The sequence below is a fragment of the Scardinius erythrophthalmus genome (assembly GCF_964197995.2).
Source record: "Scardinius erythrophthalmus genome assembly, chromosome: 21".
Lineage (NCBI taxonomy): Eukaryota > Metazoa > Chordata > Actinopteri > Cypriniformes > Leuciscidae > Scardinius > Scardinius erythrophthalmus.
In genome coordinates, this window is record NC_138241.1 from 35,939,333 (window position 1) to 35,966,163 (window position 26,831).

At 37.1% G+C, this 26,831-nt stretch overlaps 1 protein-coding gene across 5 annotated transcripts in view; it reads left to right on the forward strand.

Moving 5' to 3' along the window:
• hs3st1l1 (heparan sulfate (glucosamine) 3-O-sulfotransferase 1-like1) overlaps window positions 1–26,415 on the forward strand; it is a 61,850-nt gene extending 35,435 nt beyond the window's left edge. For all 5 annotated transcript variants that reach the window (XM_081350691.1, XM_081350689.1, XM_081350688.1 and 2 more), the window contains one exon: window positions 25,106–26,415. In XM_081350691.1, coding sequence (XP_081206817.1) covers window positions 25,255–26,169 — 915 coding nt within the window. In that variant the 5' untranslated portion in view covers window positions 25,106–25,254 and the 3' untranslated portion in view covers window positions 26,170–26,415. The remainder of the gene's footprint in view (window positions 1–25,105) is intronic.
• Window positions 26,416–26,831: the final 416 nt, after the last annotated feature.

A 26,831-nucleotide genomic window follows, 5' to 3' on the forward strand; every position in this document is an offset into this window, starting at 1 on the left:
AATGATTTTGTTCCGTTATTATGCTTGTTGTTGTCGTCTGTTGATTTTGTACAAGCATGAATGTGGCGGTTGGTCGGTGTGGTATTAGTCCCGCCCCTCCTCCACTGTGATTGGTTGGTTGGGTAAAAAGTGACAGTGATGAGAGCAGCGTTTTACCCAAAGTTGAACATTCTTCAACTCTCGGCGACTTGTAAAAAACGCAGAGCGCTCGGCGCTTCAGTGTGAAAAAAACGCTCAGCGCCTCGCTACGTTCATGGCATTTAAAAACGCGGCGCTCCCATTGAAAACAATTGAAAAAACACGCCAGCCGCATGAAAAAATGCTTTGGTGGACACGGCTTAAACGCTTAAATGTTATTATATCTTAAAGTTTACAGGGAACATTCTTCCAATAGCATTAATAACTTCCAATAAACATTAATAACTTTCATTCAAAGTTATCTGGTCTTTGATAATGTTCTCAAAACTTTGTCTGGCCATTTTTAAATGTTACTCTGTGTTTCGGAATGTTCAGAGCATAGGCGCCGATACCGTGGGTGCTCCGGGGCTCGAGCACCCACGGAAAATACCGAGCACCCACGGAAAATACCGAGCACCCACGTGTGCCAGACTGCCAGTAGGCGCTCTGTCTACATTCATTTAAAATTAATCATTGCAGTCGGTGATATGTGAAGCGTCTGTCACACTGTGATTTGTTATGTCGCAGTCAGTCGAGTAGTATCGCCCATAGATATCTATGGTATCGCCTGCTCCATATCCTATCCACCAATCACAGCGTTTCTCGGATGAAAAGCCTCTTTAGTGACCCTGCTCTGTACGCAGCTGCAGCGCAGTCAGGGCCGGATTAACCATTAGGGCAACTGGGCACTTGCCCAGGGGCCCATGACATCTAGGGGGCCCTGACAGGTAGGAAATACACAGAAATTTAATAAAGTTATCAAACTCTTTACGATCTTCTTCACTGCATAAAGTGCATCTACGCGGGTTCACGCGACTTTCCTGCCTCCCAGCTGAACGCCAGCGACGCTGGTTGAGCGCGGTAAAGTTCGTTTCAGTTTCGATATTAGCCGGACATTTGTTCTATAGGGTCGGTAGTCTAACAAAGATATCAATAGCAAGATTAGTTTTAACATTATGTCACCATTGTATATCGACATGATGAAATATTCGTTCAAAATCATTCGTGCATTAATGCTGCATAATTATACCTGAGAATGCTTTGACGCGTTAGAGCGCACGATGCTTAAGGGAACATCTGCCAAATCCACCAACTGCGGTAATCGTAGTCTATAATTTGTATTATTTAAAATTACTTTTAACATTTAAAAACAGACGTTTTCAAATTCCAAAGCTTGCAGAAGGTTCCTAATGTCAATACTGACTTTACAGCTATACAGCTTTCCTGGTAGCCTTGAGTAAATTAACATGTCTAAGAAAATGATTCATAAAACGTATAAATATCAGTTGAGCCTATGTTTATTTTCGTCATTGACACAGACGAAAATGAAAAGACTATCAGTCAAAGTTCAGCTTTAGGAGAGGTAGAAGTAGGCCTATAAGAATACTGAGAGAATAAGAAATATGAAGATAAGGAGAGAGCAGACAAATAATCTAATGACAAGGTTTTAAAGAGAGCCTATTTCTTATAATTTTTTGGCCTTCAAAAGTCCTAAATTGCACATATGTAGGTCAGAGAAATCCAAATTTTCTCGGGGGAGCATGCCCCCGAACCCCCCTAACTACGGGGGGCCTTGAGTCTTGTTGCCCAGGGCACAGGAAATTGTTAATCCGGCCGTGAGCGCAGTTCTTTTAATTCTGTTCCTTCTGAAGAATTAACCGCAATGGTGAGTTAACAAATCTAATTTTTACTGTGTGGACTTGTGTGACAGAGTCCTGCGCGGGTTCGGGTAGCCTACCCGCAAATTTTGCTCAAACGGGTGCGGGTCGGGTCGGACACGGGGGAAACACGGGTCTAAACATGGGTTTAAAACAATCATGTGCAAACGTACAAATATATGCACATCTTTAGGAACACATCTACAAAAATATGCCCGTATTTCAAGTTAAAAAAATAATAATTTAAAATCCACATCAGTTTATTTGTGCCCACGCCCTCCCAACTTTTAAAAAGTCATCATAACCGCGCGCGCACGCGATCTGCTTGCAGTCGTCGAGATGGATGCTGAGGAGTTGAAGAAAAGAATAGCTAGATGGTAAAGTTGTCGACAAAACTGAAGAAAACAATGTTGTGAAAGGCTTTGCTGCATGCATTTTCGTGTTGGATAGCCGCAAATGCGGAACTTTATCGCGGAGGAAGAACGCAGATAACTGTTTCTGTGGTAACAAACCAAGCAGTTCTATCGAACAGTATTTTTCAAATTTAACACTGTTAAGTGTCGGCCGCTGTCCATTTCCTAAGGTTCTGAAGTGCAAAAAAATTGATTTTTTTTTTTTAAAGGGCGTACGCCCATGAGCACCCACGGAGGAAAACATAAATCGGCGCCTATGGTTCAGAGAACATTCAAAAGTAACAGTTGTGGCACATAATGTTTGAAGAATGATGAAATGGAATGTTTCCTCAATGTTCAAATAACTAAGAAAACAAAAGGACATTTTGAATGTTCATAGAACATTAAGAAATAACATTTTCAAAATATTTGAGTAAATGATGACGGAATTTTGATTTTTAAGTGAACTATTCATTTAATAGATACATTAGCAAAATGTTCTTAAAACATATTTTTGTTTGCTGACCATGTTATAGTGCCAAACATATGCTTTCTAAACATTCTTTGTATCAGGAGTGCACCTATGATGTCTTGAAATGCTGTCTAGATAGGGAGCTCATGGGTTTTGACAGTGTATATCACATTAGTTGTATAGTTGCACATGCACAGATTCTGACACACAGCCCTCGCGGTGGAGTTACTGGGTTTTAACGCTGAAGTTTTCAGATTATGTCATGCCACATCCTGTGTGTGTGTGTGTGTGTGTGTGTGTGTGTGTGTGTGTGTGTGTGTGTGTGTGTGTGTGTGTGTGTGTGTGTGTGTGTGTGTGTGTGTGTGTGTCCTGCTGGGTTGATGACTGTCATGACACACAGGAGATGTGTGAACACACAGGCGTATTGCTGGAGTCGCAGAGGGAGGTTTATTAAGAGAACTGTCCTCGTGTTCAGGTCTGATGATAATCCTGACAAACACAGACACACACTTTATCAGCATGAGAGATTTACGGTCAGAAACATTACAAGCAGGGTCGAAGGTTAACACCGTCCACATGCAAGAGAAAAACTCTAATTTGAATGAAAAAGTAATTTGACACAGACAAAAATATATTTATCTTTTAATTAATTAAAATCCATGATTAATTGTATGAATAATAATAATTATTATTTATTTTATGTAATAATATAATATAATAATTATTACGGCACAGTATAGTTTCATGGTCAGTAATGTGGCCAGTATTTATTAATGTATTTAAATTAAATAAATTAAAATAATAATAATAATAATAATAACAAATATGTAAAATACAGTTTCATGGTCAGTAATAAATAATTATGGCCAGTATTATTTATTTATTTTAAATAAATAAATACATAAGTAAAAAAAAATACAAAATACAGTTCATGGTCTGTAATAAATATTTATGGGCAATATTATTTAGTCATTTATTTTAAATAATAATAATAAATATGGTTTCATGGTCCATGATAAATATTTATGGCCATATTATTATTATTTTTTAAATAAAACAACAACAACGGCAATAATAATAATAACAAATATGCAAAATTCTGTTTAATGGCCAGCATAAATAATCATTCATTCATTCATTCATTCATTCATTCATTCATTCATTCATTCATTCATTCATTCATTCATTCATTCATTCATTCATTCATTCATTCATTCATTCATTCATTCATTCATTCATTCATTCATTCATTCATTCATTCATTCATTCATTCATTCATTCATTCATTCATTCATTCTTAGTATTAAACATTTATGACCAGTATTATTTGTTTATTTTAAATAATAATAATAAATATGCTAAAAACTATGGAAGCTTGTTTCCGCCACAAAATAAAACATTTTAAAAGTTAATTGCGACTTTTTATCTCACAATTGCGAGTTTACATCTCGCAATTGCGACTTTATTTCTCAGAATTGCGACTTCATATCTTGCAATTGTGAGAAAAAAAGTCAGAATTGTAAGATAAAAAGTCGCAATTATTATTTATTTATTATTCAGTGGCGGAAACAAGCTTCTATAAAATACAGTTTCATGGTCAGTAATGTTTTTTTGGTGTGTGTCCCAATTCACCTGCCATTGATAAGTGTGGTAAAATATATATATATATTTTTTGTACCCTGATTTTAAAGTAGTGATAAAACCCTCACAAGGGCTGATATATTTTGCCATTTTGAGATTATCATCGCTGATAGCATTTGATTGTGGGTGTTTCGCACCAGACTGGATAAATAATTAACAATAAGGGCAGGAATATGAGTTACGAAAGTAATATAGGCCTGTTTTGATGCATTTAAAGCTTATAACAAAACCAGTTCAAGAAACTTTTAATGTCTGACTTTTAATGCTTCATATTATGTCCCTGTTTGTCTCTTTTACTCACTCATCCCTAAAATAGCTGAAGATGTCTTTTCTCCATCGCTAACTTTCACACATCTTCTGGCTCACACCTGATCCTCCATCAGCGCTCGCTGACTCATCGAGAGCAGATCCGGCCGAGAAACAGCCTTATTACTCGCAGATAGTGTGCGTTTCTTTTTATAAACATGTTTAGGCCCACGTGAGCCTGATAACTGGTTGTGTGAGATGACACACTCTTTGTATCATTCTGACACGTCGCTCTTTCTTTCTCCCAATTCTAAAGTAATTGATTTGCCTCCTAAAAAAGCATGCAAAGAGTTTCATAAATGTGGTGTGTGTATATATATGCACATATATTGTCTCGGCAGGTGCATGAATGTTTGTGTGTGGCATGCGAGATGTTTCTTTATATATTACGTGTAATACTGAGGCTTGAACCCGTCCGCCACCTGGGGGCGTCACAATGGCAGGAATTAAACCGGCGTTGAGATGAAAACGCTCTTGTGAAGCTTGCTAACAGGTCTCACACTCCCGAGCCACACACACTCCTGCACATTTTAATACGTTTCGTCCCTCCCGAGCGAGGCAATGCAGAATAGACGGTTTGCAATTCAAATGAAAAATGCTATTTTCAACACAGAGCTGAGTTTTATATTCACCCTCAAACCATTTCAGCGCAGGGAAAACCAATTACATGAGCTGCTGAAAAATAATGCAAAACCTAATAAAAAATGCTAATTCATTTGGCAGGTTTGCCGCCTAAGTGGAGCTTTTCCCTGTTAAAAGATTTCCGTTTTCTCTTGTACGTTTTCCTCGTGAAGCTCTGAGGCGCTGTTGCGGTTGCTGTGATTGAAATCAAACACTTGCAGGAATAATACACACGTTTCCAACACAAAGGTAGGCAACAACGTAATGTGTTTAATGCTGCATGTGTTCACTCTCAGAAAAAAAGGTAGAAAAGCTGTCACTGTGGCGGTACCTTTTCAAAAGGTACACCTTTGTACCCAAAGAGTGCATATTAGTCCCTCAAAGGTACATATTAGTACCAAAAGTGTACATATTAGTACTGGTACATATTAGAACCCTTTTGAAAGGAACTGTCCCAGTGACAGCTTTTCTACCTTTTTTTCTTAGAGTGTTGGAATCACCATAAGTGTGCATTTACATGAATGCATTTAGCAAATCATTTGTATTAAATTATTGCATTCCCTGCGAATCACAATCTCCGATGAGCGTCTCTCTGTGCTCTGTTTGAGCTCAGGAATGCCACATGAAATCATAAATCTAAGATAGAACTTTTATTACATAGATATTTTAGTTTTATCTCATCTAAAATGGACTGTTTACCCAGTTTTTGTGCATGCAATCTATTGCATGTTGAAATTGTGGTGTTATCAAAGGTTAGCAATCCCAGAATGCACTACGATGATGACAATATTCTTTCAAGAGAGAGAGAGAGAGAGAGAGAGAGAGTGAGTATAAATGTGATTATATTTTATTCAATACTGAAAAAAGTCTATAAATTTAATAATCTAATTACAAATGTACTATTTTACTCAATATGTCTGTCTACCACACTTTAAAAGAAATTTATTACCACAACAAATGCATGCTTGCAAGTTAAAAATTATAATTTATTTAAAAGTTGCAAACGCTATTTTGATGAGTAATATTAACATAATAATGTTGATCATTATATCAGCTTAATATGGTGTGTCATTTAAACTAAAATTTCAGCAAAAAATATATATATTTAATGAAATGTTTTAATAATTTTTTTTATTGGGCAGTGGATTTCTAGTTCCTGATACTTTGCAGGACTGGATAAAGAGAATAAATATTAGAATTAAGTGTTATTTTATACAAATGTTGTTATTTTTCCAGCAAAGGGAAAGACAGTGTTTAATGCTGTTATATTTGCCATTTAAAAGAGTTTCTGTTATGTTGAAGTTTTTGATCACATGAACAATGAGCAGTAATATCTCACTCGTTTAATAATGCTAAAGTTAAACATCTAGCATCCAAGTCAAGTCAAGTCATCTTCATTTATATAGCGCTTTTAACAATGTAGATTGTTTCAAAGCAGCTTTACAGAGATAAGCGTATAATTTAAGGTAACAGAGATTGTTTTGGCTTTATAGCAGTTCTTTAATAAAGTTATTTTCCAGCTAAAGTTAGTTTTGATTGATTCGCTTCCGTCGCAACGATCATTTGTTATTAAATTAGGGACCGCTAAGACGATACCATTACAATGTCTAATGATCCACTATAATGTCTGTTAATTTGAGCTGGAAATTATTTACAGCGCCACCAATCAACTAGTTTGGTACAACCTTTTCTTTTTCTTCTTTTTTGAGCAACAATTTTTTAATTTGATGTTCATGCTACATATTAAGTTCTTCTAACTCAATGTAGTTTGCTGGTTGAACATAATTTCATTAGAAGTTGTCAACTAAAAATTATTGATGCAAGCATTTGGTTTTAGAGTGTCTTTGCTTATTTAACTTGTTGAATTGCGATAGATTTCTGATTTCGGCCATATTTTAAAGCAACATCTCATTTATCTTTTTGTTTAAGACAATCATATGCATTGCAATAATGGATAAGTCGCACTTTACACTGGTTTATGTGTGCAACTTTGCAACACACTTAGGGCCCTATTTTAACGATCTGAAACGCAAGTATCAAGCGCGAAACACAAGTAACTTTGAGGGCGGATCTCGGGCGCTGTTGCTATTATACCGGCGGGATAAATGACTCTTGCGCCCGACGCAAATCTAAAATGTGTTGGTCTGAAGTCGCTTCATTACTCATAGGTGTGGTTTGGGCGTAACGTGAAATAAACCAATCAGAGCGTCATCTCACATTCCCTTTAAGAGCAGGCGCGCTTGTTCCATGGCGGATCGTTATTATAATGGCGGATTTGCCAGGAGCGGTTCACAGCCGAGGAGACCGACGTTCTCATCAGGGCCGTAAAACACAGAGAAGTGACATTGGGGACGGAGAAACACACCCAGATTAGCTTCGGTTAAACAGGCGTATGATAATTTGGGTAAATGTGTAAGATAGATTTATGCCTATTTTTTCACATCTTCATGGACACAACAATGATTTCCCTCGTGTGGAATATTTGTCCTTGTAATAATGTATGGTTTGCAAAAATGTGAACTGCTGCGTCTGTGTGTAGATGAGAGAAGCAAAGTGTGTGTGCGTTGTGCACACGCTACATTATGGCCAAGCATGCGCCCTTAAAACAGCATCTGAACGCGCCGCTGACTTTAGACGAGGTTTCTCCTGGTCTGTGGAGGAATTGTTTTCTGAAACTGCAAAATAGCACCAGGGAACGTTTGCGCTGGAACACGCCTCCTCTTTTCACTGATCCGCCCCCGGGAGCGCAAGTTCATTCCCTAATTTACCGACATGTGTCTGTGGAGGGAAAAGTCTGCTGTGCGTCGGGTGCAAAAGAGGAATGATACATGCGTCGCTGTACAAAGTCAAATGCACTGAGTGCGAGATAGGGCCCTCAAGCTCTATCAGAAGCAATAGTTTGAACTTGATGTGCGCTGTTGTGATGTTTATTGTGAGGAAGTTCACTAGACTTCGACACACAGCTGTAGTCTGTACTAAAGCCCCCCCGATGGTCTATCTTTGGGGAATGTTTGAAAGAGTGTTTCCCTAAAGATGAACCAACACACGTGTGCAATGCTCTCTCAGGTAACCTACAAACACTTCAGCATTGCACAGACCTTTCTGAAACGGCTTTTTCTCGTTGTGTTTTCAAGGTGAGCTGGGAATTGTTGTGGTGATGGTTTCATGCTGGCATATTTGCGTTATGAATGAGACATTTCATTACATGCTCTAACTGGCCTTCTGTGTTGGTGGATGTTTCTTCTGTGTTGTGATCCGAGAAACGAGTGAGAGAGAAAGAGAAAGAGAAACGTTGTCTTCTGAGGGGAAGATGCGCCATGGGAAGCTTTTGAAGGCTGTGAAAGTGTCCAAGACGACAAAGAAGAGGATAAAAACGTGTCTGTGTGTGTGTGTGTGAGAATCTCATGAAGCCTGACTCACATTCACCCCGAAATCAAAGAAGAAAGTTGCTGTTTTTTATCATAAAGAGAAAGAAATGTGGCCTACGGGGATTAAAGTACTTTCTGACGATGCTGTGAGACATTGATAAGTGATCATCTGTATGACTAAAAAGTGTCAAGCGTTGCATATCAGTTTTATTTCATAGATTAAAAACTGCTTTTAAATCACACAAACTGGCTAAAGATAAGCTGTTCTGAAACATATTACATATCTTAAATATTTAAATAAAGTGATATTCACGTTAAAGAAATATGACACAATTTTCAGTCAAAACGTTTTTTAATATATGATGTTTTATTTAACAAAGTTCGGGAGGAGCAGGTTCAGATAATTAACCAAATTATGCACAGCTGGAGATTAATCAGTAATCAACTCAATGACAGAGTATAAATTCACAGCAGACCTATCTCTGTTCATTGAAAGTTTGTCAGCATCCCCCCTCCACCCCATCTCCTCACTTCCAGTTCCATCTACACTTACCAACTGGGGGGAGTACTCTGGGTTCGGGCCTAACTCCGGGCTCGGAGCCCTCCCCCCGGACAGCACGCCAAATACGCATAAACTTATTGTACTAATTATATGTAGATGTGAACTCGTGAAGGACCATTAAGATCTTTTTTTTGTTGTTGTTGTGAAATTATTCTCATATTAAAGGTATGCTGTGTAACTTTTGGCCCTCTAGTGGTTAAATAACACAACTGAATATGACTGTTACAGTAGATCAGCTTTACAGTGAACTCTGTTATAGAGAAACATCATAGTTTATCTGATCAATAAAACACTCTCTCTCCTGTTGAGGGATAAAAGACCATCATCTCTGCGTCGCTTTTACAACATTTCAGATCCCTCAGTTCGTCATCTCCGTAAGCTGAGCTGATGTTGGTTCTTGTTTTATTACGAGCTCTGTCTCACACACAAGCACACACACACACACACACACGCACACACACACGCACACACACACACACACACAGTCACCCTCACACCAGACACGTGCACACACACAGTGCTCAAACACAAACTAACCTCAGACACACATACACACACACACACACACACACACACACACACACACACACACACACACACACACACACACAACTAACCCCAGACACACACACACACACACACACACACACACACACACACACACACACACACACACACACACACACACACACACACACACACACACACACACACACACACACACACATAGTCACACTCACACACACTCAACTAACCCCAGACACACACACACACACACACACACACACATACACACACACACACACACACACATACACACACACACACACACACACACACACACACACACACACACACACACACACACACACACACAGTCACACTCACACACACTCAACTAACCCCAGACACACACACACACACACACACACACACACAGTCACCCTCACACCAGACACGTGCACGCACACACACACAAACACACACACAGTCACACTCACACCAGATACGTACACACACACACACACACAGAGTCGCACTCACACACAGTCACACTCAACTAACCCCTGCTACTCCCACACCAGACAGACACACACACACATATATATATATATTTAAATATGTATATATGAAGAGTTCACAGTGCCATCTGAAATCTTCTTCTAGAATGATCATTTTTATCAAGCTCGTATATTTAAGTTCAGTAATTTCACTTAAATTACAATTTTAACTACTTTTAATGAATACTTTACTTTCTAAAACAATGTTAAGGAAAAGTATAAAAATATAACAGGCGCTTGATTAGTGTGAGTGACAGAAAGAGTGCAGGAGTAAACAGGGATCAGAGTAGAGAGAGAGAGAGAGAGAGAGAGAGAGAGAGAGAGAGAGAGAGAGAGAGAGAGAGAGAGAGAGAGAGAGAGAGAGAGAGAGAGAGAGAGAGAGAGAGAGAGAGAGAGAGAGAGAGAGAGAGAGAGAGAGAGAGAGAGAGAGAGAGAGAGAGAGAGAGAGAGAGAGAGAGAGAGAGAGAGAGAGAGAGAGAGAGAGAGAGAGAGAGAGAGAGAGAGAGAGAGAGAGAGAGAGAGAGAGGTTTTTTTTAATTTTACAAAAACTTTAATACACTTTTCAAGAATTAAATTACAATCATAAACATTTATCAATCAGATCATAACAAAGTTCACAAAAAGAAAAATTCTACTTCATTTTCAAACAGACAACACAGGGCACTATTGCAACACCAAATATTAACAAAGGTATCGAGATCATCAACAAATTTATAATAGTTAAAATCAATCAAGATTCTTGCCTGTACCATATTAAAAAGAAGCTCAACTACATTTTGTTCTACATTATCTTCAATTTTTTTCTTTCTACTCAGATAAATTGCTAGTTTAGCCTTGCCTATGATAAAATTCAACAACTGACAATGAAATCTTTTCTCTCTAGCATATTTAAAACCAAAAATAAACAATTCCACAGAAAAGGTTTCACCACATCTTTCAAAAATATTGCTTAATGACAAAAATAGAGGTTTTAACCTGTAACACTTTGCAAAAGCATGGAAGACAGTTTCTCTTTCATTACAAAAAGGACATTTGTCACTACTTTCAGGGTTTATAACAGATACAAAGGAATTAACCGCAATGGCACCATAAAGGATTTTCCATTGCAAATGGAGAGAGAGAGAGAGAGAGAGAGAGAGAGAGAGAGAGAGAGAGAGAGAGAGAGAGAGAGAGAGAGAGTGAGAGTGTGTGTGGATGGAGGATTGACCCGGGAGAAGATTTCCCATCATCCCTTCTGATCCCGATACACACTCTTCCTCCCATGATCCTTCAGCTCCTCCCCACCGCAGGGCATTGTGTGTGTGTGTGTGTGTGTGTGTGTGTGTGTGTGTGTGTGTGTGTGTGTGTGTGTGTGTGTGTGTTTACAGCTCGTGTGAGAATGAACATGCACCAGTTGGGCTGGGAATGGGGGAAAACGGTCCGGAATCCCGGAATCCAATCAAAAAAAATTAATTTATAACATGAAATGTCACTAAATTTGGTAAATTTTGGATATAGACTACTGTCTGTGAATATTCACTAAGCCTCTTATATTTTTTTACTTTTTCTTAACATTTCTGGTCATATTTTTAGGTCATATTTCACTGAAAAACAACAACAACAAAATATAGTAAATAGTAAGAAAAATATTTTTTGTACAGAATTTCTTTTTTGTGAACATATGTATACGTGTGTGTGTGTGTTGGTAAATAAAGCTCAAAAAAGTCTGCATGTTATAATAATAAATTATAATTTTGTTTCTTCCGTGTTTTAATTTTAACAGTAAACCATAAATCCAGAAAAAAAAAAAGATTTCGTAAAAAAGAAAAAAAAATTATACATTTGTTATTTGTAAAGATTCTAAGAATTCAATGTATCAGATGTGCATTTTTTTATTTATTATTATTTTTTATTTTTTATTTAATCAAACCATTAAAACGAAATCCAGAAAGATTAGCACAGACGTTGTGAAAAAAAAAAAATATTTATATATATATATAATTATAGGGGCCTAAAAATGCCACTTTTATTAAATAAAATGTTAATAAATTGATGTTAAATTGTATAAGTAATTATTTTAGATTACTAAAATTTAATGGGGCGGGACAAATTTAATCCAGAAACATTTAAACAATAAAAATTGAATGAAAAACACAATGATATTTGGGGGAAAATAAACCTGATTTCACATAGGGCCCTTCATAAAGAACATTTGAATCATCTAAAGATCTTTTTTCCACTATAACGAACCTTGTGTGCAATAGAAAGATTCCGTGGATGTTGAAGGTTCCTCAGCCTTTATTTTTTAAGAGTGTAAAATGACATTTATGATTATTAGAATATTGTTCTTTCATCTTCACGTGTCCTCGCCTGGCCTTACAGTGAGAGAAGTGTGACGTTTCACCTCGTCTCGTGTGTTATCTCACTCCGATAGCGTCTCCACAAATCCTCCTTATCGGCTGTGAAAACAGTTGTGATATTGTGGGAAAAGAGCACTGTAACATCAGGCTTCATTGGATTAATTATTGTTTTATGCTAATCGCTCTGAAACGAGGCTCTGCTAAGCATCACACTCCCTGCTGTTTGCATCTCGTCTTGAGGAAAGCCTGAGACTCAGACACAGGCGTTTGGGTAATTAGTGGCTCTCTGTGTCCCGTGGAGAGACTTGTAGCTCAGAACACACGTGTGTGAATGCGTGAACCAACACATTTATCATCTGAGCTGTAGTCGGAGACTCGTAGTGTGCGCAGACAGAGGAATATATCAAGAGCCGCTAACATATTGCTTCTGTAAATAGATCCAGCTGACAGAAGCAGAGACGTGAGCAACTGTGAAGAAGGGAAGGAATTATGTGATGTTAGGACTGTAATGGCATGTTTAGCACTCAATATCTGTAAATGTAATTGTATTAAGTTTAAAGAGCCCCTATTATGCTATTTTAAAGGTTCCTAATGTTGTTTAGTTTCTCCTACAACACGTTCACACGCATCCAATGTCAAAAACACTGTAATGTCCTCATAATCTCCACTGCACATCAGCTCTCTTCTCTCAGAGTCTGAAACGCTTCGTTTGAAGATTCAGTCTAAGCTCCGCCTCTCTGAGAGCTGCTCTGCTGTGATTGGTCAGATGTCCCAGTCTGCTGTGATTGGTCAGAAACCAAATGCTCATTAGCATATATAAATCTTCCTCAGCACTTGATGCACAGTGATGCGAACAGTAACGATTTGACTATTTTACCGTTTCAATCTCATCAATTTATTATCTATGATTTTTTTTCATTATATACCACTGACGTTACATGATAAAGTAGTTTTTATTAACTTTATTTATTATATACTTATGACCATTACTTGCTTGTGATGTTATTTTACTTATTTGTTTTTGTTAATTAATTAATTAATTACATTTATTTTATTTTTGGAGGCTGTTTATTTATATACCAATGACCATAATATGATAGTCAGCATGTGATATTGTGTATATATATATATATATGTGTGTGTGTGTGTGTGTGTGTGTGTGTATATATATATATATATATATATATATATATATATATATATATATATATATATATATATATATATATATATATATATATATATATATACACTGTAAAAAAAAACTGTAAATTTACAGGAAACGGTCTGTATTTTTTAACAGAATTTTGTCGTTTTGTCATTATACAGTGAATACCTGTTATTTTACAGATATTTGTTGTAATTTAAAGGTCCACTATTAAATTTACAGGTAATTGCTTTTATTTTGGTTTTACATTAATTTTACGTTTTTAAAAGGAAATTCTCTGTAATTTTATAGGGTTATGTGTAATTTTACATAAAAAATTAAGTAATATTTTACAGATTATTTCTGTGGAATTAGAAAACAAAGAAAATAAGGTATAACTGCAGAAATCAGCAGTCACTAAACATGTTTTCCTTAAAGATTATTAAGCATGTGGGGGTTAAAGTGAGTTTTAAGATTTGTACACACATTAGGCAAGCCTATTTAATTATTTATAGTCTTTTAATTTTGTCTTGCAAATAGATGTTCATTTTGATCATCATTTGTAGGCTATTTGCCCGAAAATTTCATTTAGGCCTATATTTTATGTCTTTTATGAATCGTTTTTCCAAATCTGCGTGGCTTTGTGTGCGTTTGTATGTATGTGTGTGTGTGTGTGTGTGTGTGTGCCCGCGCGCGCGCGCAGATTCAAATTATCCGCCATTACGTTTCGTTGCTGCTAGTCCCGCCCACAACAGTTAGCTACAGGTCTCTGTCGTCGATCTGTGTCAAGGGCAAGCGGGAGATTTGAAGTTTCAGTCTACGCTCGTGAAGTAGTCGTGGATTGTGATCACAGTGGTTCAAAGCTATAATCGTATTCGACAGAAGCAACCAGCCGTGAGCAGGAGCGCTGAACACATATTAGTTGTTTGTAGTCTGTCAGTCAGTCCAGAAATAATGCGCCCTTTTTCAGTGAGCCTGGTTCGTCGTCACAGCGGACCTCATCCCGACCGATCAACGGCTGAGGTAAGAGTCTCATACTACATGTGTGTACGATATTTTATATTACATTTGTGTTAAGTGGTTAGACAGTTTCCATGCTAACGTTAGCATTCTTAAATGATGTTCAGTTATAACTGGGTCAGGGCAAAACACTGAAAATGCAGCATGCGTTTTTAATTATCGATCTGTGTTAAGAAAGATCAGTTGAACCCAACCCACATCTCTACTTATTAACTTAAAGACCTAAAACAATCTTTAGTAGACTTGTTATTCATATTAAAGTCCATAATTGTGTATAAAATCTTCGTTATGATAGTCAGTAACATTAAATCAATAAATGGCGGGATATTTTGAAACACTGTCTGGAAGCTGAAAACTTTTCTCTTAAAAAAATACTTTATTTTATTATAATAAAATTGTAGTAAACACGTTTTTAGCTGATTTTTTACCATTGTAATAGCCACAGTTTTACTAAAAATAGGCCTACCGTGTTTCTTTTGTTTATTTCGTAATAGTTAACATGACTAACTTTATTAAGACCGTTAAGAAATCAAAATACTGTAACTTAAGGTACTTGTTGATGATACAGGAAAGCCTAGAACAGGAATACTAGAATATGAATACAACATGATGAACCCCTAGGACCTAGGTGTGCAGCTAGGTCACAGTAAATCATATTCATTTAACTTTACTTTCTATAAATGTAACTTAGCTAAAATCACACGGCAGCTCAAAATATTACTGTTAGCCTTTCCAGCTCAGCTTCAAGATCATAGTCATTTGAGTTTTTGCATTGTCCCAATGGAACATATTCTGACATGTGTAAATCTAATACTGAGTTTTAAAATAACTTGTGTGTGTGTGTGTGTGTGTGTGTGTGTGTGTGTGTGTGATTTCAGGTCACGTGGAAAGCAGATGATCATGGCAAACAAGGTATGGGAAGAATTCATTAAAACATAAAAATCATAACGGTTCTGATTCCATATGTTCATAACAGTCTTCTGATTCCATATGATTGCACTAAAAGTATGCAGAAGGTTTGGATTTGCTACAGCAAGATTACGATTGTGTTAGATTCCACCCATCTTTCTTTATTTTTTTATTTTTTTTTTAACTACCCACTAAGCAAAATTATGTCCGAAAGACTTCTTTTCAATGTCTTTGTTACAAAAATCAGACGTTGAAATGCCGTCCACTGAGGAGCCAGAATGAAAGTTATGACGTCTTTTTTTGACGTTTTCTGCACGTCCGATATAGACGTTCATCGAACCTTCGTACAAGGTTAAAACTAGTTCAGATGTGGCCATTGTGGACATATTTCAACATCATTTATGGTCTCATTTAGACATAATTACTTTGACTATTGCTGTCAGATGATCTTAGTGAGAATTAACAGAGGTTTAGATGTTGATATTAGTTTAATTTGAAGTGTCACCATTGTGGCGATCCGTGTTTGCTTTAGTTGGGCTCTTGGTCCCCGTTCCTTTTACTTTAACTTTTCTTTGGCTGCTGTAACAGTGTGTTTGTGTAACACAATTGTTGTGGCAGGGAAAGCCTAGAAAAAGTATGAGGTGTTATCAGTTCAATGTTGATGATGACATAATTATCACAAAATGAGCCTTTAATATTGTGTTTAAAGTTTTGTGTTTATATTTGCCGTTAATAACCACCAACCTTTTGGAACTGCATTATTGGTGAAGGTGTATTTATTTGAAGGTGTGTAAAAAGCATGTGCACATTATGTTTTGAGCAAGAGTATCATACAGTCACACACAGACATCAAGATTTTGGATATGAATCACAACAACGGTGACAACCAAAAAAAGCTTGGGAATTAAGGATGAGTTTTGTACTATGAAAGCTACCCATCATGCATTGCAGCATGAAGCTTTTTTTTTAATTGTCACCATTGTTGGAAATCATATGCACAATCTTGATGTCTGTGTGTGACTGTATGATACTCTTGCTCAAAACATCATGTGCACATGCTTTTTACACACCTTCAAATAAATACACCTTCACCAATAATGCAGTTCCACAAGGTTGGTGGTTATTAACGGCAAATATAAACACAAAACTTTAAACACAATATTAAAGGCCCATTTTTGTGATAATTATGTCATCATCAACATTGAACTGATAACACCTCAAACTTTTTCTAGGCTTTCTCTGCCACAACAATTGTGTTACACAAACACACTGTTACAGCAGCCAAAGAAAAGCTCAAATAAAAGGAACGGGGACCAAGAGCCCAACTAAAGCAAACACGGATCGCCACAATGGTGACACTTCAAATTAAACGAATATCAACATCTAAACCTCTGTTAATTCTCACTAAGATCATCTGACAGCAATAGTCAAAGTAATTATGTCTAAATGAGACCATAAATGATGTTGAAATATGTCCACAATGGCCACATTTTAACTAGTTTTAACCTTGTACGAAGGTTCGATGAACGTCTATATCGGACGTGCAGAACACGTCAAAAAAAGACTTCATAACTTTCATTCTGGCTCCTCAGTGGACGGCATTTCAACCTTTGATTTTTGTAACAAAGACATTGAAAAGACGTCTTTCGGACATCATTTTGCTTAGTGGGGCTCTGTCATTTAGAAACATGACTTTTCCTATCACTACTATCTTAATGACACATATCTTTTAATCCAGCTAGATGATCTGACGGTTGCTGCTCGCATCTCAGCCTACCTGATGGAAAATTCTTGCTGGATGAATGACCTTCACCTTTAAATCAGCCTTGCCAAGACAGAACTGCTTATGGTTCAGCTTTCAGCCAAAACATACTTGCTGTGATCCTGCTGATTTGCCTTATCATTAGGAGGATCAGGCCCTTCCTATCGGAGCTACACAACTCTCTTGTTCTATCCAGACTGGGCTATTGTAATGCCCTCCTGGCAGCTCTTCCAGTGTCAGTCAAACCTCTGCAACTGATCCAGATGCTGCAGCAAGAGTTGTCTTTAAAGGTAGCCCTATGCCTAAACTCACTACTTCAGATCTGTGTGTCTCCAGAAGCATGTGCTCTGCAAGTGAACGGCGCCTTGTGGTGCCATCATCCCAAAGAGACACAAAACCACTTTCACTGACATTTACCTGGACTGTTTCCTGGTGGTGGAATGACCGGCGCAACGCAACACATTTTCAAGAAACTGCTAAAGATCCATCTTTTTCATAAACACTTCACCCAATAATACTTAATCTTTGTTACAAAAAAAAAAAAAACACCTTTCTATGTGTACTGTACTAGACTAACTGGGACTTGTCACTGCACTTGTTGCTTTTTATTATCTTTAATTATTATCTTAATTGGTTAGTCACTTTGGATAAAATGTAATTGTAAATGTTAAAATAAGTTATACTGTAAAGGTATACGGTAATTGCTTTTTATTGTGGATATTTTTACATGTTCTAAATTATATACTAAGCTTCTATTTCCTATCAATCACTTATCTTGATGTTTAGTGTTTGTTCAATTACTAATACTTTAAATATGCAGGTAATTTGTACTCATACATTTAGTTAATTTAAAAGAAATTGACTGTACATTTGCTATTATTAAGAACGTAATTAGAGATGTTGTGAAATTGGATCTGTACAAATAAAAAATAAAACTAAATTTACAAACATTTGTATTTGAATTTATGTACTTGTGTGCATTTTTTATACATAATTTCATTGTTATTTTACACATAAAAACTATATTAAAAGAAAATTACTGTAGATAGACAGCATTATTATATAAAATAATTTTATAAAACCTTAAATTTACAGTATTTAATTGTTTTAAAGGTGTATATGACTTTTTAAAACATTAAAAATACCAGTAATTACATAAGATTTAATGTAATATTAAAGATATAATCTGTTATTTAATTATGGAAAATTACTGTATTTTAACGTGATTGTTTTTTGCCGTTATTTTACGGTAATTTTCTGGCGCCCCAGCTGCCGGAATAATACCGTTTTTTTACAGGTTTTTTTTTTACAGTGTATATATATATATCAGTGATGCGCGGGTTGATCCGAAATGAGCGGGTGCCTGCGGTCACCCGCGGTCACCCGCGGTTACGAGTCATCCAAAAATATTTTTAATGATATTCGGGTCGCGGTCGGTCGGGTCGTTTGAAATTAATAATTTAATAAATTAAAAACGTTAAATAAAAAAAATAAAAAACGTTATCCAATCACTGCTTAACTTAATTAAAAAAATATTGACTAATATAGCTGTTATTATCTGTGCGTGCGTATACATAATATAGATTATAATAGCTTGATGCTCTTTAAATATTTAGTTGCATTGTTAAAAGTTTCGGTGTATAGGACGGACCTATCCGCGATCGCTCTCCGTGGTTCTGACCAAAGAAGAGCGCTTTGGAATCTCCATTACACATCATACGCATCATACCTGGGCTGCATTTTCCGAAAATATTGTCTATTAGCGCGCTACGAAGACTCTTAAGGTATAACTTAACTAAAGGTATACTACCACTAATGTATAGGCTATCATTGCTAGGCGTCTTCAGGGCTATCATCATCCACTTGCGAGGCAGAGGCGTTAAGAGGCAGAGGCGCTGGCGCCCTCCTAGCAACGGCGCTGTTTTTGGTAAAACATGATTTTGACGACGTTTTGTTTTATTTAAAACTATTTTTAAAAGATTTTCGTTTTGTATAAATTGTATCTTAATTTTGATCAATGTTTTATCAATCAATTGTCTACTTTTAAACAAAAATATTCAAACCAAAATAAATAGGCTATAGCCTATACTCTCTGATTATGTAGGCTAATCCAAATGAAATGTGCATTTCTCTCTGGCGTTCATGGCGAGTCCGAATTGTCAACTTCATCTTTGCAGCGACACAGAAAACACCAGTTTATTACTAAACAATTAAATGTCTCCTTGCTAATTTAGACACATTCATAATCATTACTTTAACCGGTTCTTTGTGGCAAGCTTTATGCGTGCGGTCATAACGCTTATTATCCATAGGCTATAGCCTATTTAAGTAGGCTAATAAATTAAAGGGGTGATTTGTCCACGAATGGTTCAAATTAAAAACTACTAGTCGACTAGAAAAAAAAAAATTAGACGGAGGTAGGCTACCCCTTATTCCACATATTTTCGAACCAGCAGGCCATTCTGGGTTGAGCGAGCGACCCTGCGGAATGAGTGAGCGGAGCGGAATAGGTTCAGCTCTCCGCTCACGAGCTCTGATCGGAACAAACCCGAACCTCACTGTCTGCTGAACTTGCACAGAAACATCAAAATAGACATAGCCAGCTTTTTAAAATTGTTGTTAAAACTAACATTTAGACTATTTACAAATTATGAGCTTATTGACGATTTTTTATAATTCTTGACAAAATAAGAATAGCCTAGGCTATAGGCCTATACTTTTTTTTTCCCAACGACGCAACGATGAGCATTTACTACTTTTAAAAAATGCGGGTCAGGAAGCGGGTCGGGTACAATATTTTCTTTTTCTTTTTTTGCGGTCCGAGTTGCGGGCGGGTTAGTTTAAAACGTCGGTCGGGTGCGGGTTGTTTATACATTGACCCGCGCATCACTGATATATATATATATTATACTTCTGACCATTAACAGTCAGCTTGTGATGTTATTTATTTGTATATTTATTTATTTTCATTTTATTTAGTTTTTGGGGTGGGCTATAAATTGTATTTATTATATACTTATGACCATAATATGATAGTCAGCTTGTGTTTTTTTTTTTTTTTTTTTTACTTATTTAGCTATGAATTATTTTTATATTCTTCTGACCATTACAGTTAACTCTTGTTTTTTGTCTTAGGCCTATACTCACTTGGTTCTAAACATATTTTATACATAATATTATAGCTGTATGTATACATGTTTATGGCCATGCAATGCACATCTCATACTTTTATAATGCACATTTACATTTATGCATTTGGCAGACGCTCTTATCCATATTTGCATTGCATTAAAGCTTTTCATTTTATCAGCTCATGCTTTCCCTGGGAATGTATTTGCATTGAAAGTAAAGTGCAAATGAAAAGAAATGTTGTTTTTTCTTTGCATCTTATGCACATGTATAGTGTAATTTTGTTGCTGAATCACCCAGAAACGCTTGCGACCGGCCGTTTGAGTGGCTCCTGTGAGCCTGATTGGTTTGGACAGTAAACTCGTCCTGGCGTCTCGCTGTCAGCGTCAGGCCTTCAGCTCTTCTGCTGTTTCAGACGTCACCGCGCATCCGAGACATCAGTTCCTCTCGGCTTGCGGGAAGAAGAAGGGAATAAGAGAGAGAGAGAGTTTGTGGAAGGAGGAAATAAAGTTTTCATTGCTGAGCTACTTTTGGTGAGAGTCATGAAAACACGCTTAGGACTCGATTGCAACAAACCTGTGACATCTCTTTCATTTTTTCCCCAATTCCATGTTTTTTGCTTTAATTTTTCTGGATTCCATTCTTAAGGGTTCAATTAAATGTTAATAATCAAAAAGGATGTCTAATCCATTGACTTCATAAATCTTTAACAATGTAAAAATGTATAATTTTTTTTAACAATGATAGAGTGCTGTGAATTTTTCCCAAATTCCATGTTTACCATTCAAATTTTTTAGGATTCCGTTTTAATGGCTTAATATAATAACTTATTAAAATGTTATCAGTAATAGAGCAATTAAATGCATTTTATTTCTAACCCAAAATCCATTTTTTTCTGTTTTCATTTTCTGGATTAAATTGTATTTGTTTATTTAAATGTTAATACTCAAAAAAAGATGTATAATCAATTTTAATTAGTAAAACTTGAAAAAAATGTTCAAGAAATCAAAGAAATATGTTTTATTTTTTTCAGAAATTCTGTATTTTTCTGGATTATTTGTTATGATTTAATACAAATCTATTATCAAAAATTACATCAAACAAATGCATAAATCTTTGAAAATTTAATCTTTAAAAAATTGTGTAACCTTTGAACAATTTCTGTCATTTTTTGGCAGAAAAACAGAAGTTAACTTTTTAAAGTAAAACATGGAAGAAAAATAGTGTGATATTCCTTAAAATTATATACAGTAATATTTGTATAATATTATTGTTGTTAGTACTTTGAGACAAAAGTAATTTCTCTCACAATTTCAAGTTGTTATTTTGGTGAAGAGCTTGTCGTGAAGAGCTTTATTAATTTAAATTTAACTTTTATTAATCCAAAATTGACCAAATTCCATGACATTATACAGTAAACCCATTTGTATGACAGGATTCTGTCAGTCACTCAAAAAAATAAGCTGTTGAACGAACTTGATTAAATTAAGGAAAACTTTTCCACGAAAATGAAGTACATTTTTCAATCAAAATCTTAATTTGTTTGAAATGGTTTGTTGTATGAACTTCAATTCATTTAGACATTCCTGCTAGATAAAGTTTTGTCAGGTTGACTACATTTAATTTTTGCCCTGCCTAAAATCGCCAACATTATAATTTTAGCTAATTTGACTCTACAAGTTATTTTCAATGATAGAAGATATTAGTGTTATTTAAAACCACTTTTTACAGAGTAATATTGAATATTACTTACGCAGGTCTGCGAGTGAGGTTTAATGCATGTATAGTGTATACCGAGGCCCACAGCCCTAAACTAAACACACTCTTCTGCATAATGGTAACCACAAAATTCAAAAGCATTACAGAAAGTCCTCTAAGTTTCTAACATAACTGAATATTAAACACTAACATTAACATCTTTCCATTTACAGAAAAACACATAAAATAACACTTTAATCCCGAAATTTACACTCCTAATGCAGTCCCTTGCAAAGCATGCTGGGAACTACAGATCCACTGCCCAGTTAGTTGTCAACAAAAATGATTCATGTAGTTTTCACACAAATTAAGTAAGTAAACTTCAGTTTTAAATACATTAGGTCGATTGAACACAATTAAGTTGTGACAAAATATTAAACAATTTGTGTTACTTTTGCTTATTTTAATAAATTAAATTTAACAAGAGGCAAAAATTCGTTTTTTGAGTGAGTGTTTTCCACATCGCAGGGCCTAGAAACCCTCGTTTGTAATTATAAGGTGTTTTTTCCTTCATTTAAGCGGTTTGTTGCAAGCGCTGCTGGTCACATGTGACAGTAAACCAGCTTGACCAGTGAGCGTCCAAGGACTCAATCGGTGATAGTGGTTTGAAGTGGCAATTCATTAAAAAAAACATGATTAATACACGATTAATATCTACTTGACTTGACCGAAGTGTAGTTTGGATAATGTGTTCTCAGAGCTGAAATCAAGTGATCGTGTCTCTATGAAAGAGTGCAGATGGCTGTAATCTGTAATAGAGTTACAAGGTTTAATCAGTTTCGAGAGCGGCGGGTAAATGCCATGGAAGTGACCTTTCCCTGCCGGAATATTTTGACTGGAGGCTTGCACTGTTTGGTCTGTGTGAGAGGGTCTGGTAACTGTGTCTCTGTTTGCCACGCTTTGAGATTTGATGAAGCGTAAAGGTCAGAAGATGTTTGTGATTTCGCACATTTGCATGGGATACTTGAAGATCCTTTGAACTCAATCAGCGAGTCCTTCAGAGGATTTTTTTCGCTCTCATATTCCTCCTCATTTCACTGCGCTCCTGTGATTCTGACCTTGGCTTTTCTTCAAGTCCACTGAAGCGACACAAGTGAAAAGAAACACGTCTACGCCGTCGGTTAGTGCTTGTTCGGTCTCTTATAACACTAACCGTAGACTTTAAATGTGACCTGTTAAAAAAGACTGTGGAGTGATTGGCTGATCTTGAGGAAGGACTAAACTGATTGAATCCTCTGAGGAATGCTGGGTAATCTTGTGCCAAGTGTTTTACTGAGTAGAACTGCAATGCATTTTTATAAACATAGCAACACTTCACATATAATCAAATTGCTTTCTGAGTTATAAGGGTTTCTTTTTTGTGTGTGTGTTATAGTGGATTTATTTGTGATATTGCATGAGTGTCTATTTGATCTAAGTTGCAAATCAGATCAAAACAATTTAACTGGCTTGAATATAGGATCTATTTGGAGGAAATCTGAATAATGTTGGTCACGTTTTCTCAGGAGGGTCTTTTAGATGGTAATACCCATCTTTGTGGATCAGCATGACATTGACTGTGAAATTGATGAAAACTATAATGATATCTAAAATAACACTGATTCAGCGCTAAGTAGAGCATTTGAATTAGCAAATTACCAAAAAAATCAGTAATACTTTATTTTACAGTGTCATTGTTACATATGTAACATGTAATTACTATAGTAATAACTATAAATTATGCATAATTACATGCAACTAAGCCTAAACCAAACCCTCATCCTAATCCTAACCCTATAGTAAGTACATGCAGTTAATTATTATTACTCAGTACTTAAATATATAATTACACTGTAATACTGACACCTTAAATCTACACTGTGTAATTTTTTAAGTTGATTCTTAGCAAAAAACACTTTGTTCTTTCAAAAGTATATGTGCTCATTAATGTGTAATTACTTCTACCAACTAATCAAGTATTCTCGTAAGCGTAGAATCTGCCATTTAGAACGAGCGAGTCGCTCGAATGGCGGCAGCCATGTTGCGCCTCCATCTTGAAAATACATTAGCCAAAGAGGGACATACCTGGAAATTCAAGCTTCGCCTTTCGCGTTTTTACACTCAGTGGCGCCGTGACGAATGCGAGGGGGAGATTACTCGCGACTGCCGGCAGATTTGAAGTAATACGGCCACCGTAGGAGTTAAAACGCACTCGGAATGGGAGGGGCTAGAACGTAATATTCAGTTGGTAGTCATAAACAGTTTCACCGCTAGATGGGAGAAAATCCTACACAGTGTAGCTTTAAAATAAAGTGTAACCAAAAATTCTTTACAAATATAGATTTGAGTGGCCATGATCTGTAAGTGAAGAGAGGAAAACATCAACAGATCCTGGTCAACATTGCAGACAATAGCAAAGTTTTCCATTTAAAGTTGCTAATTTAACTTGTGCACAAAATTGTAATATTGCATAAATCGTTTGTGAATGAAGCAGCGTTTCCATCCCATGTGTATCCCATGTGTTCAAGAGAACAAAATGGTCACTTCCTAGGTAATTGGTGCAAAATATCAGTAATAAAAGTGTACGTTTCTGCAATCGGGCTCTTTTCCCTCCATCATAAATAACTCGGGTGTTTCAGAACCAACATTAGAGATGCTGCGATGCCATTGGTCCGCTGGTTACTCCAGTTATCCAATCACAGCCTCTGCTGAGGAAAAGTCACATGTGGTTTTGAGGGATGTTTCTATCATTATTATTATTATTAAGTCACGTTAACTCATCTTTACTTCTTTGTGTTTTCCAGATGCGCTTCGGACTGGTGGCCACACCTCGTCCCTGAACGCCCGACGGGAGGAATCCGCCATCGCTTGACTCGCTATCGTGACTGAACACAAACCGTTGCATTTCAACACCAACCCGCCGTTTATCTCCTCAGTCTCTTCAACTCTCTCCATGGCTAATCTTCTGAGTTACGTGTTGTTCCTGGTTCTCCGGACGTATGCCGCTCCTCCAGAGTTCATCCAAGTGACTCCGGCCCCGGAAAACCCTGGAAACGAGACTCTCACCCCTTCTTTGATCCCGCCTCCAGGAACCAGCAAACACACTCCTCACAGCATCATCATCGGCGTCCGGAAAGGAGGAACGAGAGCGTTGCTGGAAATGCTGGATATTCATCCGGAAGTGGCAGCGGCCGCCACTGAAGTCCACTTCTTCGACTGGGACGAGAACTACGCCAAAGGCTTCGATTGGTATCGCGAGCAAATGCCGTATTCGTTCCCGCATCAGATCACAGTGGAGAAGACGCCGGGGTATTTCACGTCTCCGGTTGCTCCCGCGCGGATTCACAGCATGAACTCGTCCATCAGACTCTTGCTGATCCTCAGAGACCCTACGGAGAGAGTCATCTCGGATTACACGCAAGTCTACTTCAACCGGCTGGAGAACCACAAGCCCGTTCAGGCCATCGAGAACATGCTGGTGAAGAACGGCGCGCTGAACACGCGTTACAAAGCGATCCAGCGAAGCCTCTACGACGTGCACATGAGGAACTGGCTCCAGCACTTTCCCCTGGAGCAGATTCACATCGTGGACGGAGACACGCTGATCCACGACCCGCTGCCGGAGCTCCAGCGGGTCGAGCGATTCCTCGATCTCCCGCCTCGAATCGTGGCGTCCAATTTCTACTTCAACCAAACCAAAGGCTTCTATTGCATTCGTAGCGATGGACACGAGCGATGCCTTCACGAGTCCAAAGGACGTCCTCATCCTCCGGTTAACAACTCTGTTCTCCGTCAGCTGCGTTTGTATTTACGCCAACACAATCTGAACTTCTACCGGCTTATAGGACGGAGCTTTAACTGGCAGTAGTGGGAGGAGCCAGAACTCGCATTCCGACCAATCAGCATGGCCGAGTTGCTGATTGACAGCTGTACAAACTCCTCCTCCTCAGCCTTTGCTCATGAGAACGATCACGAACAATCTGACGAATATGATATTAAAACAGTGACTGTGAGGGGAAGATCTTTGCTGTCGAGTGTCTTTGTCCAGACGAATCTGGTTCTCTGTTCGTTTGATATTCTTGTACTTGATGATAATAAATGGTTTTGCTTCTTGAATATCGTGTCCGTTTCTTTAACACATGCATTGAGATGGTCAGTGCAAGCTCTAATACTAAACTCTCAAACTAAAGCTGAACTGATTGAGAACAGAAACCACGACTGGCTCGTCTTTTATCCCTGAAAAGCTTGATTCTGTGACAGAGACTGTCTAAATGTAAATTACTCTTATTCTTATTACATTTGGCTGTACTTGCCCAATAGATAAATGCACATAATATGTTGATTCAGGTTGAAATTATTTTATTATGCGAGAAGAAAGAGTTTAATTTGGGGGCTCATTGTGTAAATACAGTGAGGAAAATAAGTATTTGAACACCCTGCTATTTTGCAAGTTCTCCCACTTAGAAATCATGGAGGGGTCTGAAATTGTCATAGGTGCATGTCCACTGTGAGAGACATAATCTAAAAAAA